This window comes from Bos mutus, chromosome 15 (genome assembly GCF_027580195.1).
Source record: "Bos mutus isolate GX-2022 chromosome 15, NWIPB_WYAK_1.1, whole genome shotgun sequence".
NCBI lineage: Eukaryota > Metazoa > Chordata > Mammalia > Artiodactyla > Bovidae > Bos > Bos mutus.
In genome coordinates, this window is record NC_091631.1 from 49,615,842 (window position 1) to 49,630,693 (window position 14,852).

The 14,852-nt window shown below is 54.4% G+C and overlaps 1 protein-coding gene across 2 annotated transcripts in view; it reads left to right on the forward strand.

Annotated features, from left to right (window-relative positions):
* NECTIN1 (nectin cell adhesion molecule 1) overlaps positions 1-14,852 on the forward strand; it is a 98,380-nt gene that overhangs the window by 51,155 nt on the left and 32,373 nt on the right. For both annotated transcript variants that reach the window (XM_005897110.2, XM_005897109.2), the window contains exons 2-5: positions 3,209-3,559; positions 4,078-4,380; positions 4,855-4,972; positions 6,551-6,702. In XM_005897110.2, coding sequence (XP_005897172.1) covers positions 3,209-3,559; positions 4,078-4,380; positions 4,855-4,972; positions 6,551-6,702 — 924 coding nt within the window. The remainder of the gene's footprint in view (positions 1-3,208; positions 3,560-4,077; positions 4,381-4,854; positions 4,973-6,550; positions 6,703-14,852) is intronic.

Consider the following 14,852-nt stretch of genomic DNA (forward strand, 5'->3'; position numbering starts at 1 on the left):
GTGAGGCGATAATGGGTGAGAGGCAGCACCCCTGGGGCACCTGAGCCCCTTGCAGCGGCCTCCGCTCCCCATGCCCAGGCCGCTGTCTGCCTTCTCCCCTCCTGGCACTCTGCAGGTCGCTGCTAAAAATGTGATAAATGAATGTCAGTCTGTGTCCAGGCGCTGAACACCACGTGGCCCCTCACCCCAGACGGTGGAAGGAGCAGGGTTGCTGCGGGCTTGGCAGGCTGTGTCCTACTCTAGGCCCCACCATGCCCTGGCACCAATCCCAGGATGGATCCTGGTGTCTACACGCCTCCTGCCCCCACCATCCCCACCCTGCCTACCCGCCTCCCCCAGTGGCCAGAGCCCTCCCAACTGGCTTTTCCTGTTCCCAGCTTTGTGTGGTGAAAGTTCCCCAATTATACCCACATTATCTCAGCTGCTGGGCAGCCTCCAGCAGGCTTGGGGAGTGGAGGCTGGGCGTTGGGGGAGGGAGCACCCACTTACTCTGCTGGGAGGGCCTAGGGCTTAGGTCCTTGCCAACTGGCCAGTCAGCAGGAGTACCGGGCTGACTGGCCCACTGACCTCACTGTGGGACGGTGTCTGGGGTGGGGCACAGCTGGGCTGGGCTGTGGCTCAGAGAATCATAGACAGTGGAGGCCAGAAGGGACCAAGGAGATGGTGAAGTCCAGTCTGCTCCCTCCGGTGGGAGGAGAATAGGGCTCAGAAAGGGGAAGTGACCTGCCAAGGTGCCAAGGCAAGCTCTAGACGGAGGTGGACTAGAAGCCAGCACCCCCAGCCCGCTGCTCAGTGTCACCTCCACAATTCCCCACCAACCCACAGTGTTCTCTGCCGGGGACACATCAGAACCCCACAGACTGGCCAAGGGGACAGCTGGAGAGATGGCATGATGGCATCCCAGGTGGACCTTGAAGGGCTGTGTGGATGTGAGCGGATGCAGAGGAGGGGAGCATAGGGAAGCTTTCAGTATGTGGCAACGGCCTGGCTTTGAGGGCCAAAGATATGTTTACTCAGCAGGCATGTCCTGAGTGCCGGCTGTGTGCCAAACATGGGAATACCGCTCTGACCTAGAGAGACCAGGCTGGTACCTTCTTAGGGGAGGTGTGAAGGGCAGCATCCTTCACTGACCATAGTCTTAGGAGCCTTCAGAGGAATATGCTCTGCTCCCACCTCCATCATGCAGAGGCGAGTGTACCCCAAGTTCCCACTCTGGAAAGCAGACTCCCTTGGGGGCCCATTTAGGCCCTCCCCTGCCTCGGGGTCAGTCCAGGGCCTGATGTTGATCTTAACTGATGGTGCTCAATAAAGTAACTGAGTGAAATAAGAAAGCAAGGATGGCTGATGACAGAACTCAGGAGTGAGCCCACTGGAGGGCATGGCAGGCCCAGGTAGATTAGGGGACTGAGCCAAGTTCAGAGTTAAGGAAAAGCTCAGACAAAAGCCATTCGAGAGGGAACAAAGCAAAATCGGCAGGGAGACTAGAGGGCGTTCATTCATCCACTCAATGCCACTGATCACTCCTGCCTGCAAGTCTCTCCTCTCCATCTTCTACTGCCATTTGTCTGGCCACAAATGTTTACTGAGCACCTACTATGACCAGAGGCTGGGCCCGGCAGGGGGGATACAGGGATGGAAAAGACTCAGAGGCTGCTCTGGGAAGGTCATCATCTGGCAGAGGAGAAGCCAGAGGTGTAAACAACCACATTCCCAGGCAGCAAAGAGCCACAATAGGGTTGAGAGGATTGGGGAAGGTTCCCAAAGGAGGTGGCCTGAGTGGGACAGCTATAGGTGGAAAAGGGCCTGGGCCTTCTGGGGAACTGCAGGAACAGGAGTCTAGACGTGTAGCATCAGGCACTCCCTGGGGGCCCAGTGGTTAGGACTCTGTGTTCTTACTGCCAAGGGCCCCAATTTGATCTCACACGTCTCACTGTGTGGCCCCCCTCCCCCCCAAAATTAGATGTGTAGTTTCTATAGCTCTGTGCTCCTTGGAGGCTGGGACTGAATCCCTCATTGATGTGACTCCAGTGCTGATAGCAGATTCAAAAAGTGGCACAAAAACGGGAGGAGGGGGGAAGGAAACTCAGAAACATGGCATATTCCGTGGAACGGTCCGGTCGGATGTGGTTGGAAAGCCTCATGTACAGAGGGATGTGGACAGAATGGCAGGGCCCAGATGATGAGGACGCCAAATGCCAAGTTATGACAGCCAGACGTGACTGAGAAGGCGAACGTGAGCCAGAGAGGCTGAGCCTCATGCAGTGCCTGCCTCTCTCAGCCCGGTTGGGTAGGGGGGCCAAGCCAGTGCACTCCAGGGCCCAGGCACACAGCCCTTTGGGGGGAGAAGACAGTGGGGGTGGCCTTACTGATGGGGCCCCTGGGGCTCCCCTAGTGCTTCCTGCCTCCTGACATGTACTCATCCATCGTAGCATTTGGTTCTCTTAGCAATCTGTGAGCTAGAGAGGACTGGATTATCCACCCCGTTTATCAGACGAGGGAGCTGAGGCCCAGAAAGGTGAAGAAGCTGGTGGCTCCTCAGCTGGTCCTCTGCCCAAAAAGCAGCACATTCAACCCTCATCAAAAATAAGGGTGCAGAGGGATATTTACTGCCATGGAGCAACATTGATAATATATCACTCAGTGAAAATACAGCTTAAGGAATAGTATGTACAGTATGACTCTGATTTTGTTTAAAAAAAAACATGGTTACCAAGATATATGGAGAAGAATGTAAAAGAGGTTGTGCGTGCATGCTAAGTCACTTTAGTCGTGTCTGACTCTGCAGCACTATGGACTATAGCCCACCAGGCTTCTCTGTCTATGGGATTCTCCAGGCAAGCATACTGGAGTGTGTTGCCATTATCTTCTCCAGGGGATCTTCCCAACCCAGGATCTAACCCGCATCTCTTCTGTGTCCTGCACTGACCAGCGGGTTCTTTCACCACTAGCGCCGCCTGAAAAGCCCGAACAAGAGGTTACTTCCCGTCAGGTGATCAGTGATACGTCCGAGTGGTGAAATCATCGGTTGTCATTTTCTTCTCAGGATTTTTCAATATCCCCCACAGTTCTTCTAAAAACAGATAATTATTATTTTTATAGTCAGAATTTGTAAAATAATGACTGCTGGAAAATAAAAGACCAGCACACAGGGAGTCAGGGTAGGGGCTCTGGCTGACCCTGACCACCCTCTGCCCTCTCTCTCGACCAGGCGCCCAGGCCCAGATGGTCCAGGTGAACGATTCCATGTACGGTTTCATCGGGACGGACGTGGTGCTTCACTGCAGCTTCGCCAACCCGCTGCCGGGCGTGAAGATCACCCAGGTCACATGGCAGAAAGCCACCAATGGCTCCAAGCAGAACGTGGCCATCTACAACCCAGCCATGGGCGTCTCGGTGCTGGCCCCATACCGCGAGCGTGTGGAGTTCCTGCGGCCCTCCTTCACAGATGGTACCATCCGCCTCTCCCGCCTGGAGCTGGAGGATGAGGGTGTCTACATCTGCGAGTTTGCCACCTTCCCTGCGGGCAACCGAGAGAGCCAGCTCAATCTCACTGTGATGGGTAAGCTGACCTGACCGTGCCTCTCTGCTTGGGCACGTCCTGGGGGCTGGGCCATCTTCAGTGGATGCAGAGGTTCTCCTTGGGTTGGCATGCTCCCAAGCTCTGGACGTGGTACTTTCAGTCCCTTCTCGCCACGCTGTCCCCATTCACTAGGGATGGGGGCTGGCCTTAGCTGTGGGCAGAGTTGAGGATCAGTATTCAGGTTGAAGCCCCACTGTGGGGCACTTTCCGGGTGGCCAGGAAGCAGGAAGACACCATGCTAGGAGAGCATGCCAAGACTCCAGGAAGACTTGTGCTTGACAAAAGCTCATACAAAGAACAGAGCAGGAAGGCCATGGGTGAGACCCAAGGAGGTCCCTGTGAGAAGTGCTGGGAGGGGCCTTGGTGAAGCACAGCTGAGAGGCAAGCATGCCCAGGGTGACCTTGAAGCAAGGCCTGGCAGGCGCCTGCCCTCCCAGCCTGTGCGTCCTTGATAAGGCAGCAGAGCCAGACCCACGGCGCTCTCTTGTTCCCGGCAGCCAAACCCACCAACTGGATAGAGGGCACCCATGCAGTGCTTCGAGCCAGGAAGGGGCAGGATGAAAAGGTCCTGGTGGCCACCTGCACGTCAGCCAATGGGAAGCCTCCTAGTGTGGTGTCCTGGGAAACGCGGCTGAAGGGCGAGGCGGAGTACCAGGAGATCCGGAACCCCAACGGCACGGTGACCGTCATCAGCCGCTACCGCCTGGTGCCCAGCCGAGAAGCCCACCGGCAGTCCCTGGCCTGCATAGTCAACTACCACATGGACCGCTTCTGGGAAAGCCTCACCCTCAACGTGCAGTGTGAGTGCGGCAGGGCGTTGGGGGCGGGGCCTCCGGGCGGGGGCGGAGCGCGTACTGTTCCCTCCCACCACCCACCCACCCCCGCCCCTCCCCCACCAGCCCTCCCTGCTTTTCTTCCTACCTCCTGCCGCTCTCCCCGCCCCTTCTTCCCTCACCGGTTTATGCCTCCTTCCTCTTTCCTCTTTTCCTTCCACCTCCTTTTCTGGGGGCACTTTGTCTTCCCGTCCTCTCTTGCCCTGTCTTCTCGCTTTGCCCGTCCTCTCCCCGCTGCCTTGTTCCCCTGCTGCTTCTACTCTGAGGGTCTGTGACCTCCCAACCCCTGTCACTCTTCCCCCGTCTTCTGGCTTTTTCCTTGTCTTTTCCCCTTCTGAGGCTCATCACCCTCTGAGGCTCCCCACCCCCCCACCTCCAGGACCGCCCCAAGTCCTGTTCTCCTGACCTCACCCTTTACAAACATCACCCCTTGTCTCACAGACGAGCCCGAGGTGACCATCGAGGGGTTTGATGGCAACTGGTACCTGCAGCGGATGGATGTGAAGCTCACGTGCAAAGCCGATGCCAACCCCCCAGCCACTGAGTACCACTGGACCACGTAAGTGCTGCGGGGCTGGCTGGTCGCCTTGCAAGGAACCTTGCTGCACCCACTCCACCTCCAGAAACCTTGGGCAGGGAGGAAATGAAGGTCTAGATTCAGGTTTCTCCGTGAAAAGGAGAGAGGCCGTGAGAGACACACACACACACACATACACCCTCCCATGTTTGACTGCATCAGGGTCAGCAGGACATACCATTCTGCCAGGGGTCTTCCCTCGTGATCTGCCTCCTTTCTGCTCCCTAATCAAGAACGTTGTCATTCTCCTTTGGTGATTCAGTCTGAGTCACTCCCATCCCAGCCCCCAGTATTTATTTTTATCGAGGTATCCCCAGGGAGGCTGGCTTTCTGGAGCATCTCAGATCTCTCTTTGTTCCTTTTCCTTTTCTCCAGCACCCCCAGATTCTCAGGGAGAGGCAGCAGTCAGCCCAGAATGCCTGTGTTCATGGAGTGCTTGCCCCAAGGCCAATCCCATTCTTGGCTTTGTGGTTTTGGGGCTTAAACCTTTCAGGGTTTAGTCTCCCCCTCCAGCCAGCTGTGACAGCCCGAGCCAAGGTTCTTCCCAGAGAACAGCTGGATGGAACACACAGAAGGAGAAGGGCATGGGGAAGCCAAGAAGTAGGTTGGCTTGAGTGGCCAGAGGATGGCTGCCCAGACTGTGTCTGCGTTCTTTTTCCAGGAAGTACAGGGCACTGGCACACCCTAGCTGTTTGTTACCATCCACTTCCTGGGACCAGGAGTGGCCCTGAAGGTGTGAGTGGGCAGGGCCTCCCTGCCAGTTTCAGTTCTGGGTCCAAAAGTTTTGTGGCACTGAGGATCAAGAGGAAGGAAAAGGGTCTTCTGGGTACAGGAAACTTCTGGAACTCTCTCGGCATAAAAAAGACTTGTGACATGCCCAGCAAGGAAAGGAGATGGTGAAATGGAACACAGTTCCTAAACACGGGTCACGTCTCATTACCCGAGTAGCCTGTTAAAATTCTAGGCCAGGACCCCAGCCTTAGTAGATTTGAGGTTGTTGTTTAGTCGCTAAGTCATGTCCAACTCCCCACAACTCCATGAACTGTAGCCCACCAGGTTCCTCTGTCCATGGGATTTCCTAGGCAAAAGTACTGGAGTGGGTTGCCATTTCCTAACCCAGATTCGGAGTTAGGACTTTAAATTACTAACCCACTGCCTAGGAAACCAAGAACTAACTACCAAGAACCAGTGTAGTAAAAAGAGCACTGTGCTCAGAGTCCAAAGATCTGGTGAGATCCCCAGTTGTCACTTTCTAGTTATGCTTCCTTGGCCTTGAACCTTGTTTCTCTTACATAGTATCTCTTGGATGCTGTGGGGCCAGTATCTACCTGTGCCATCTACATTTCAGTGCTGTGATGAGCAAATTTGAGACACCGAATAATGTAAAACTGCTACATGCAAGAGATTATTGTTGCTTTTATTGTTTTTACTCCTTCCAAGACAGATGCTGCTTATTAACGCAGCCAAAGGGCTGAGGTCTTGGAGTCAGGTGGGTGACACAGGGGTAGCTTCGTGGGGCTGGAGAATCATAACCCTCTGCCTGTCTCCCAACCCCTGCAGGCTGAATGGCTCCCTCCCCAAGGGCGTGGAGGCCCAGAACAGAACTCTCTTCTTCAGGGGACCCATCAACTACAGCCTGGCAGGAACCTATGTCTGTGAGGCCACCAACCCCATCGGCACCCGCTCAGCCCAGGTGGAGGTCAATATCACAGGTAGGAAGTTGCATTCTTCCCTGCCTCTCCCCACCCACTGCTTCCTCTGCTGCCAGTGTCCCCTTCCTTACGGCTGGGTCACAGGAGGAAGTTTGCTTCTCTTGTTCCTACTTCTCTGCTTCTCCTTTGAGCTCTGGCCGTTGGCCTCACTTTACTTTTCTCTTTCCTCTATGAAGGCTGTGTGTGAAACAGGGTGACCCCGCTCAGCCAGAATGGGCAGGACAGAGTCTTCAGGAGGGAGGGAGGAAGTGCTGTTTACAGCAGTGCTGGGGGTGGTGGGGGCTGGTAGAGCCTTCTCCTGGATCTGTGACAACACACCTGTGATGCTGGCTTGGTGGGGTGGGCTGGAGGGAGGACCTTATCTCCTCTGAGTTCTGCTCCTGCAGTTCAGAAAATCGTCATGGACTGGAGGGTGGGGCTTACCTCAAGCAGGGATACAGAGGGGAAGGCCAGGAGGGAGCCCAAAGTCATGGTGGGCTGTGTGTGCTGTGAGTGGATTGCTGTTTTCCCTGCATTTTTCTCTGTCAGGGCAGATGGGAGGGAGATTCAGCCTCCTGACCTCTTAGGGCAAAGAGAACACATGGGTTGGGATGTTCTGGGGGAGATATCACATGAGACGTGAAAAGAGTGTGGGCTTCAGTGTCAGACAGCTGCACACAAGCCCTCATCTGTAAAATGGGCATAATATGACGCGCCTGGAAGACTTGTTGTCAGAATTTATATATGTAGGCCAAGCACCTAGCACAGACCAGTCTGTCAATAAATGGCCCACGTTCTATGGTTATTATCTTGACTCTGTCATTATCGTTATTAATGGAAGAATCAAAACAAGCTGATAGAGGGGTAAATTGCCATCACAACTTTCCAACCAGGGTGTCTTTAACCTGTACCTGAGCTAGCTTCAGGGTGAGAAAGTGACCGGAAGAAACTCTTAGGATGGGAAGTGACCTGTGAGGGTGTCATGCTGCTACAGAGCTGGACAGGAAGTGACCTCATGGAGACCTGAGCGAGGCTCAGGGATACAGGAAGTTGTGTGGTGGTTACTGGGCTCCAGGAGCAGAGCTTGGGCAAGTCCTGAGGATTCATTGGCTCTGAACCTGTTTCTCAGAAGTGGGAGACCTCATCTAGGGGTACATACAAGGCTCAGCTGATGATTGAACATCCCAAAGCTGTCCAGGGGCTGTACCTACCTGTCTTCGGGGCTGTTCTGTCACCTCTCTAGCCAGGGGTCAGGGGAGGGTGGAGTCACTTGTCACTTGCTTTTTTCTTCAACTCCCTGCCTTTGGCTCTCGGACTGGTTAAGGTGGTAGAAGTGTCAGAGGGACACAGAATTTTTAAGGGCATGAGCCTGCTGTGTCCTCCTTTGCCTGGCAAAGTAATAAACCTATTCTTTTCGACTTTACCCCCTCCCCCAAAAAAGAGGTATCAGAGGTGGAGCCTGGGGAAAGCTGAGACAATCTAGGATTTGGGGGGTTCCCATAAGTTGGCAAGGATGGAAAGGCCAGAGTAACACACTTCTTACCCCCTGGAGAAAGTCTGAGCAAAGGAAAGCTCAGGAAGAGCCTCCTGGGGGCATGAGCTCTGGCCCTGGGGCCATGTGGCACAGAAGGGAGAACACTGGTCGTAAGGGAACATGCTCCCCTGGGGGGAGGCAGGTCGTGTGAGGGACAGCACAGACATGGCCTGACTGTGTTTGCATGCGGGCTCTTCCCGGGTCTGTGTGCCCTTCACCTTGTAGAGCCTCAGCTTCATATGGAGATCAGCATATTTATCTCAGTCTTCTCCTACTCATGCCAAGTCCACTTTCCACATCCCAGCACACAGCGTGGGTGCCCTGCATGGGGATAGCTTCCCCCAGCAGAGGACCACTGACACAGTCACTGCATCCCCCTCAAGCAGGCAGGCTTTCTGGGGAAACTGCTGACTGGGAAATCAGGGGCAGAGGCCAAGAAACCCCAGAGCAATGACATCCCATTGATCCTATTCCCCAGCATGAGCGGACTGACCAGAGGCCTCAGGGCCAAATGGTGTGCCCTACCCCAGAGGCACGGCCAGGACAAGAAAGTCAGGGCCTCCCTTCTCCCAAAGTCCAGGGAGATGCAGGACCACCGTGAAGGCAGGGCTGCTCATCAGAGTCATCAGATCCAGGAGCAAGGGGGAAGGAAAGAGGGCAACTTCCCAGATCCAGGCTGGGAACAGAGAGGAAGGAAGGGAAACCAGCGTGAAGGGGAACCATCTCCTAGGGCATGATCGCACCAGTGGCGCCCTCCGTGGGGTCTGTGGTCAGGCCGAGGTGGTCTTTAGGGAAAAAATGGACGGGGCGGGGGGTCACACAGGGCTCTAGCTGGAAGAGGCGCACAGCGTGTCCTCTCCTACTCCCTGAGTGCAGAGCAGGATGGGGGCGGCCACCAAAGATTCACACATCGGGGGTGAGAAGGGCCTTGTATAAGGGGACTCTGTTGTTGATAGCCCAGTTAAGCAGGAGCCAGGGAGGTGTGATGCTCGCAGAATCATTAATGGGCCCAGGAGCTGTGTAGCTAGCCGTCCCCGAGGGAAGGTCTCTCAGCCCCTCAGGAAGACTCAACCAGGCAGCCTGAGCCTTTTCAGAGCTGTTTGTTCTCATACTCAAGGGCAATATCCACGCAGCCGCAAACCCCACCCGCCTTCATCCCTGTCGACTGGTCTCTGCGGGGAACACAGCCTTGCCCTGTGCTCCAAGCCCTGCTGATCTGGAGGGAATGCATGAACTAGATGGATAAGTGGAAATTTAATTTTTCATTCTGGCCATCCGTCCAGGTAATAGTTCTGCCCTGGGCTCATCTGGAGAGGGAGAGACGAAGAGCAGGGCGGGGAAAGATGTGCAGTAGAGTGTGTGCCGGAGACGCGTGTGTGCAGGGTCGCCACATCGCCTGTACAGACCCACTTTTTCCCTGACTTCTTGGGGGAGTCCCGGATCCTGGGAAAGGTTGTCTCTGAGTCGTTCCTCCAAGGATGAGTGGTGGGCGGTGATGGGGAAAGTAGGGGTTCCCCGGCAGGGGGAGCATGTGGAAAGACAATGGCTGAGCAAGTAGGCAGAAACAGAGGAGCGGGGCTTCCTCTCTCTTGGCCACAGGGAGCCTCTGAAGGGTGCTCAGCAGAGAAGCAGCGAGATGAGGAGGGTGACTAAGACCGAGCGCCTGGGGGGCTGTGTGGATGGCACTTGGGAACTAGTTAGGGGTTGTGTGCACAATGAGGGTTTTTCTAGAGGGAAACCACAGGCCAGGCTGTGGCCGTGCAGCTGAGAGCAGAGGAGACAGACCCACCAGAGTTTGCAGGTATGCTTCATGGGGTCCTCAGGGAAGCCCATTTCCCAAGAGCAATTTCATGGGTCTGGCCCCATAGCCATAAAACAAAGCTGTGAGTTCTCCTTCCTCCACCCTCTAGGGGCAATGCTGGGGGCAGAAAAGGAGCCCAGGGTATGGCCTTGACCAAACTAAAGAGGCCAAAGGAGGCGACGTCAGTCCTGTCCATGGAACAGGGGTGCCCTGAGAAGAGTGTCCAGAGCCCTCCCAGGAGCCGGCAGGGAAGCCCCTGGAGTGCAGGGGTCCCCAATTTCCAATTCCGGTGCAGAGCTCGCTCAGCCATCAGGGTGGGGAGAGGGGGTGAGGCAACAGGGTCTGTACCTTAGGCTGGGAGTCCTTCCGACCAAGGGTTGTGGGGCTTGGAGGTCCCTCTGCAGGAGAGAGCTGTGTGAGCCTGTGAGTAGGCGTGTGCCTTTGAGCGTGTAAACGTGCACGGGCAAGCAGGAGAGCGCTGTCTGAGTGCTGAGAGTGCAGAGGGCTGAGGACCTTCGTACCCTGCTCCGGGCCACGCATGGCAGCCCGTTGGGGAGCCTGTAGGGTGGGCAGCTGCGTCCGCACCCCTGGGAGGATTCAGTTCTCCTCCAGCGCCGCTGCTCTGCGCGGTGCACAGCTGCTGCAGCTGCAGAAGGGCTTCCCAGAGCTTGACCTCAGGCCTCCCCACCCCCGCCCCCGGGCCTGCAGCGCTGCGTGCTGGGAGGTGTAGTTCTCGCAGCCTCCCTGGCCCAGGCTTCTGGAGCCCGCGCTCTGCCTGCCTGCCTGCCTGACTGAAGAAGCAGCGGGCGTTGAGAAGCCCAGACATTGATCCCAAACCTCCTCTGGATCCCAGAACCAGACTGTAAACCCTAACTAACCCTCACTCCACCTCCGAGCCATCCAAGGCCCCCAGATACCAGACCACCCACCTCAGTCGGGAAACCCCTAGCCCCAAGGGAATGTGGAGTCCCCACTGCCCCGGGGTCCCAGCCAGCCTGTGATCCCAGAGGGGAGGCTGCCGACCTTCAGCAACAGGGCCCGGCTGCCCCTTTGTTAGCGGAAGTGAGGGGAGCCGGCGGGGGCCCCCACCAGGAAGCGCACAAGACCCCCACGGCCCAACTCCTCTCCCCCGCCAGCTGCGGCCTTTGAGGCTCTGCTCCTGGCACGAAGACAGGAGCTACTGGCTGAATGTGACAGCTGGAGGGGTGGAAGGGGAGGGCGCTCCATTCCACGCCAGGCAGCCACCTCTGCTTACAAATGAGTTAGGTCCTCACATCCACTCCTTCCACACCCTCACTCGGCATCTTCACATCGAAGTTTGCGAGGCTGGAAGGTCATCCTAACCAGTCCTCTGCCTCTAGGCAGGCTGACCCTCAAGTTGGCAAAATAGCCAAGGTTCCCTTTGGTCCCAAAAATCTCCAGGGAAGAATAAGCTGGCTTAGGACCTAGGGCATGCTTGCATGCATGCACTCATGCTGCTAAGTCGCCTCAGTCGTGTCTGACTTTCTGTGACTCTATGGACTGTAGCCCACCAGGCTCCTCTGTCCATGGAATTCTCTAGGCAAGGAGTAGGACTTAGGGCAGGGGGGATTATATGAAGGCTCTAGAAGGGAAAGAGGCCTACAGACTCACCTCTAAGGCATGACCTTGCCTTTGTAGTATTCACTCACCAAATGTTCTTGAACCCTGACCATGTGCCAAGCAGCCTATGTGCCTCGGGGTACGTCAGTGAGCCAAAGCCGCCGTCCCCATGGAGCTTATGGTTTAGCTTAAGGAGGACTGACAACAAATAACAGATAAAATACATTTGAAAAATTATGTGGTCATTTTGAAGGTGATATGGAAAAAAGAAAAAAACAGGGTAAGGGATTCACAGTGCTAAGGGCATGCTGTGATTTGCAATAAGCTAGTCAAGGAAGGTCTCTGTGAGAAGGTGACCTCAATGAGAAGGAGGCAGGGGAGCAAGGCTAGGACCCCTGGGGCAGGAGCCTTCCAGGGTACAGAGCTGCCAGTGCAAAGGCCCTGAGGAAGCTGGGAGCAGAGCGAGCTGGGAGGAAAGCAAGAGATGAAGGCAGAGGCACAGATCATAGAGAGTGTCTTCAGCTCTCAGAGTTCATGGCCTCTCTGTGGCTGCCATGTTGAGAATAGTCTATAGAGGAAAGGGAATTGGGGAAGCCAGTTAAGCAGCAATTGCAATAATCCAGGTGAAAGATGACAGTGGCTGGGATCAGGGTAGTAGTGATGAAGAAGGTGAGAAGAGGTCAGGTTCAAGATTTACTTTGAATTTGGATTTACAGCTAGTTTGGGACACCAGCTACTCATGAAATGGGTAATACAGTTAACCTTACCAGACCATAATGAGTAGGCCCTCCAAAATTCAATGTAGTCAAGTGAAAAGTAGGAGGGATTTGCTTTTCTTGGGTTTCTGTTTCTACAGAGAGCATAAAAGTAAATACAGTGGAACTAATGTTGTACACGACTGTAACACATTGAATTGTCAGTCCCCAATTATCATGATGCTGCCACCTCCTCCACCCCTTTCCCTGTTCCTGCAGAAGAGAATTTTAGCCTCTTGAAAACTGGCAGAAGGACCAGAGCCAATCATGGTAGATCCTAATTTGCATTTATTGCAAGTTGTTCTATCAGGCTTACTGTAATATGTTGCTGCTGCTGCCAAGTCACCTCAGTCGTGTCCAACTCTGTGCAACCCCATAGATGGCAGCCCACCAGGCCTCTCCGTCCCTGGGATTCTCCAGGCAAGAACACTGGAGTGGGTTGCCATTTCCTTCTCCAATGCATGAAAGTGAAAAGTGAAAGTGAAGTCGCTCAGTCGTGTCCGACTCTTAGCGACCCCATGGACTGCAGCCTACCAGGCTCCTCCGTCCATGGGATTTTCCAGGCAAGAGTACTGGAGTGGGGTGCCATTGCCTTTTCCGAATATGTTAGTATATGATTAACAAAATAGAATGCTGCTACTGCTACTGCTAAGTTGCTTCAGTCGTGTCCGACTCTGTGCGACCCCATAGACAGAAGCCCACCAGGCTCCCCCATCCCTGGGACTCTCCAGGCAAGAACACTGGAGTGGGTTTCCATTTCCTTCTCTAATGCATGAAAGTGAAAAGTAAAAGTGAAGTTGCTCAGTCGTGTCCGACTCTTAGCAACCCCATGGACTACAGCCTACCAAACTCCTCCATCCATGGGATTTTCCAGGCAAGAGTACTGGAGTGGGGTGCCATTGCCTTCTCTGAACAAAATAGAATGAACTATTGTTTATACAAGAATGAGAGCTACAGACCACTGGTACGTAACAATTCTGAAGAAAAAAAGAGAAGTGTGAGCTGGAGATGAAAAAGCAAAACAAGAGACAGAAGCACTAAAATAGGCAGAAGGGGATGAGGTAGGGCAATTCCTGGCAGGGGAATTAGCAAGAACAAAGATCTGCAGTAAAGAATGACCTTGGACAGCAAGTTGGCCAGACCCAAGAGGAAGTTTTGAAAACCAGACTGGCGTGGTCCAACAGGCAATGGGGACATCATTGTGAGTCTTTGAGAAAGGGAGTGATAGTGTCTACACAGGGAAAATTAGCCTGGTGACTGTGGATGGAGTGACTAAAGCGGGGCAGAGACCAAATGAAGGTGGGAGATTCAGGGATCCACTGTAACAGTAAAACATGGTGTCAGGAGAGAAGCTGCTCAGTAGGAAGAGTCGACAAGATTTGATGGCAGATTTTGACCCAAGAGATGAAGAAGGAATAGTCAAAGATCAATGAAATTCCAAGCCAGAAGAGTAGACAAATGGTGGAGGAGTTGTGGTGTTGAATGGAGGGGTTTGAGGGAAGATGGTGGACACGTTGTGGGAGGATGGGGGTGGAGAGGATTCCAAAGGAGGATGTGCTAAACAGAAGAACGTTCAAAGCATGTCCCCGAATACTTGTCCCGTGAATGCTCCTTGAGTCACAAAGGGTGGGGTTTGTGTTCCAATAGGCTAGGAAGCACTGCGTGTTCCTTACAGTTCACAGTGTGCGTGAGAAGATGGGCTCTGATGCTTTGTCTGCAGTACATTTCCCAAAGCATTTGACCCCAGTATTTTTGCCCACCCTCTGAGCCGATGGCTCGAGGTTCCATAGCCATGCCTGGGAAACGGTGGTCTGTGAGGCCTTTGGAGTTAAAGCCTCAGAGTTGCAGGCAGAGCTAGCTACCCAAGATGGTTTGGAGAGCCAGCAGGATCGAGGTAACTCATAACCCTGAGGCCAGGTCTTCCCCAAGGACAGAGAGCAGAGAGTAAGGTCCGAGGATAGAGCCCCCAGCCAGGCTTCTGGAGCAGAGAGAAAGCCCCGCAGTGCAGTCTGCACACAGAACTCTCCAAAAAGAAAGCCGAGGGTCAAGGACTCCTTGTATTTTTCGGAAGGCAAAGGAAGCAAGTCAGAAAGGAAGGGTAGGTCTCTCTACCTGATGCCTTCCTTATTCTTCTGGCCTTTCCCAGTCCTCATCATCTTTCAAGGCTTGGCCTCAGTCTTCTCTCCTCCAAAAAAGCCTTTCCAAGCACCAGGCCACAATGCTCTCTTGCTCTGCATTCCTGAAACCCCTAACCACCAGCGCTCTTGATGTCTGCATGCTGCTTTGCCTAAGAGTGTCATTTGGTTCCTCAGCTGGGTCCTGAGTTATTGGTATCCTGTGACTAGTGGAATAAATAGATGGTCAGTACGTGTTTGTTGAGTGGATGGGTGAGTCGGTGGGTGGGTGGAGCGATGATGAGGCAGGTGGCAAGAGGCAAGAGCATGCAGGTATGGGATGAGAACTGAAGAGGGAGCTGGCAGGTTGAAAGTACAGAGGCGGT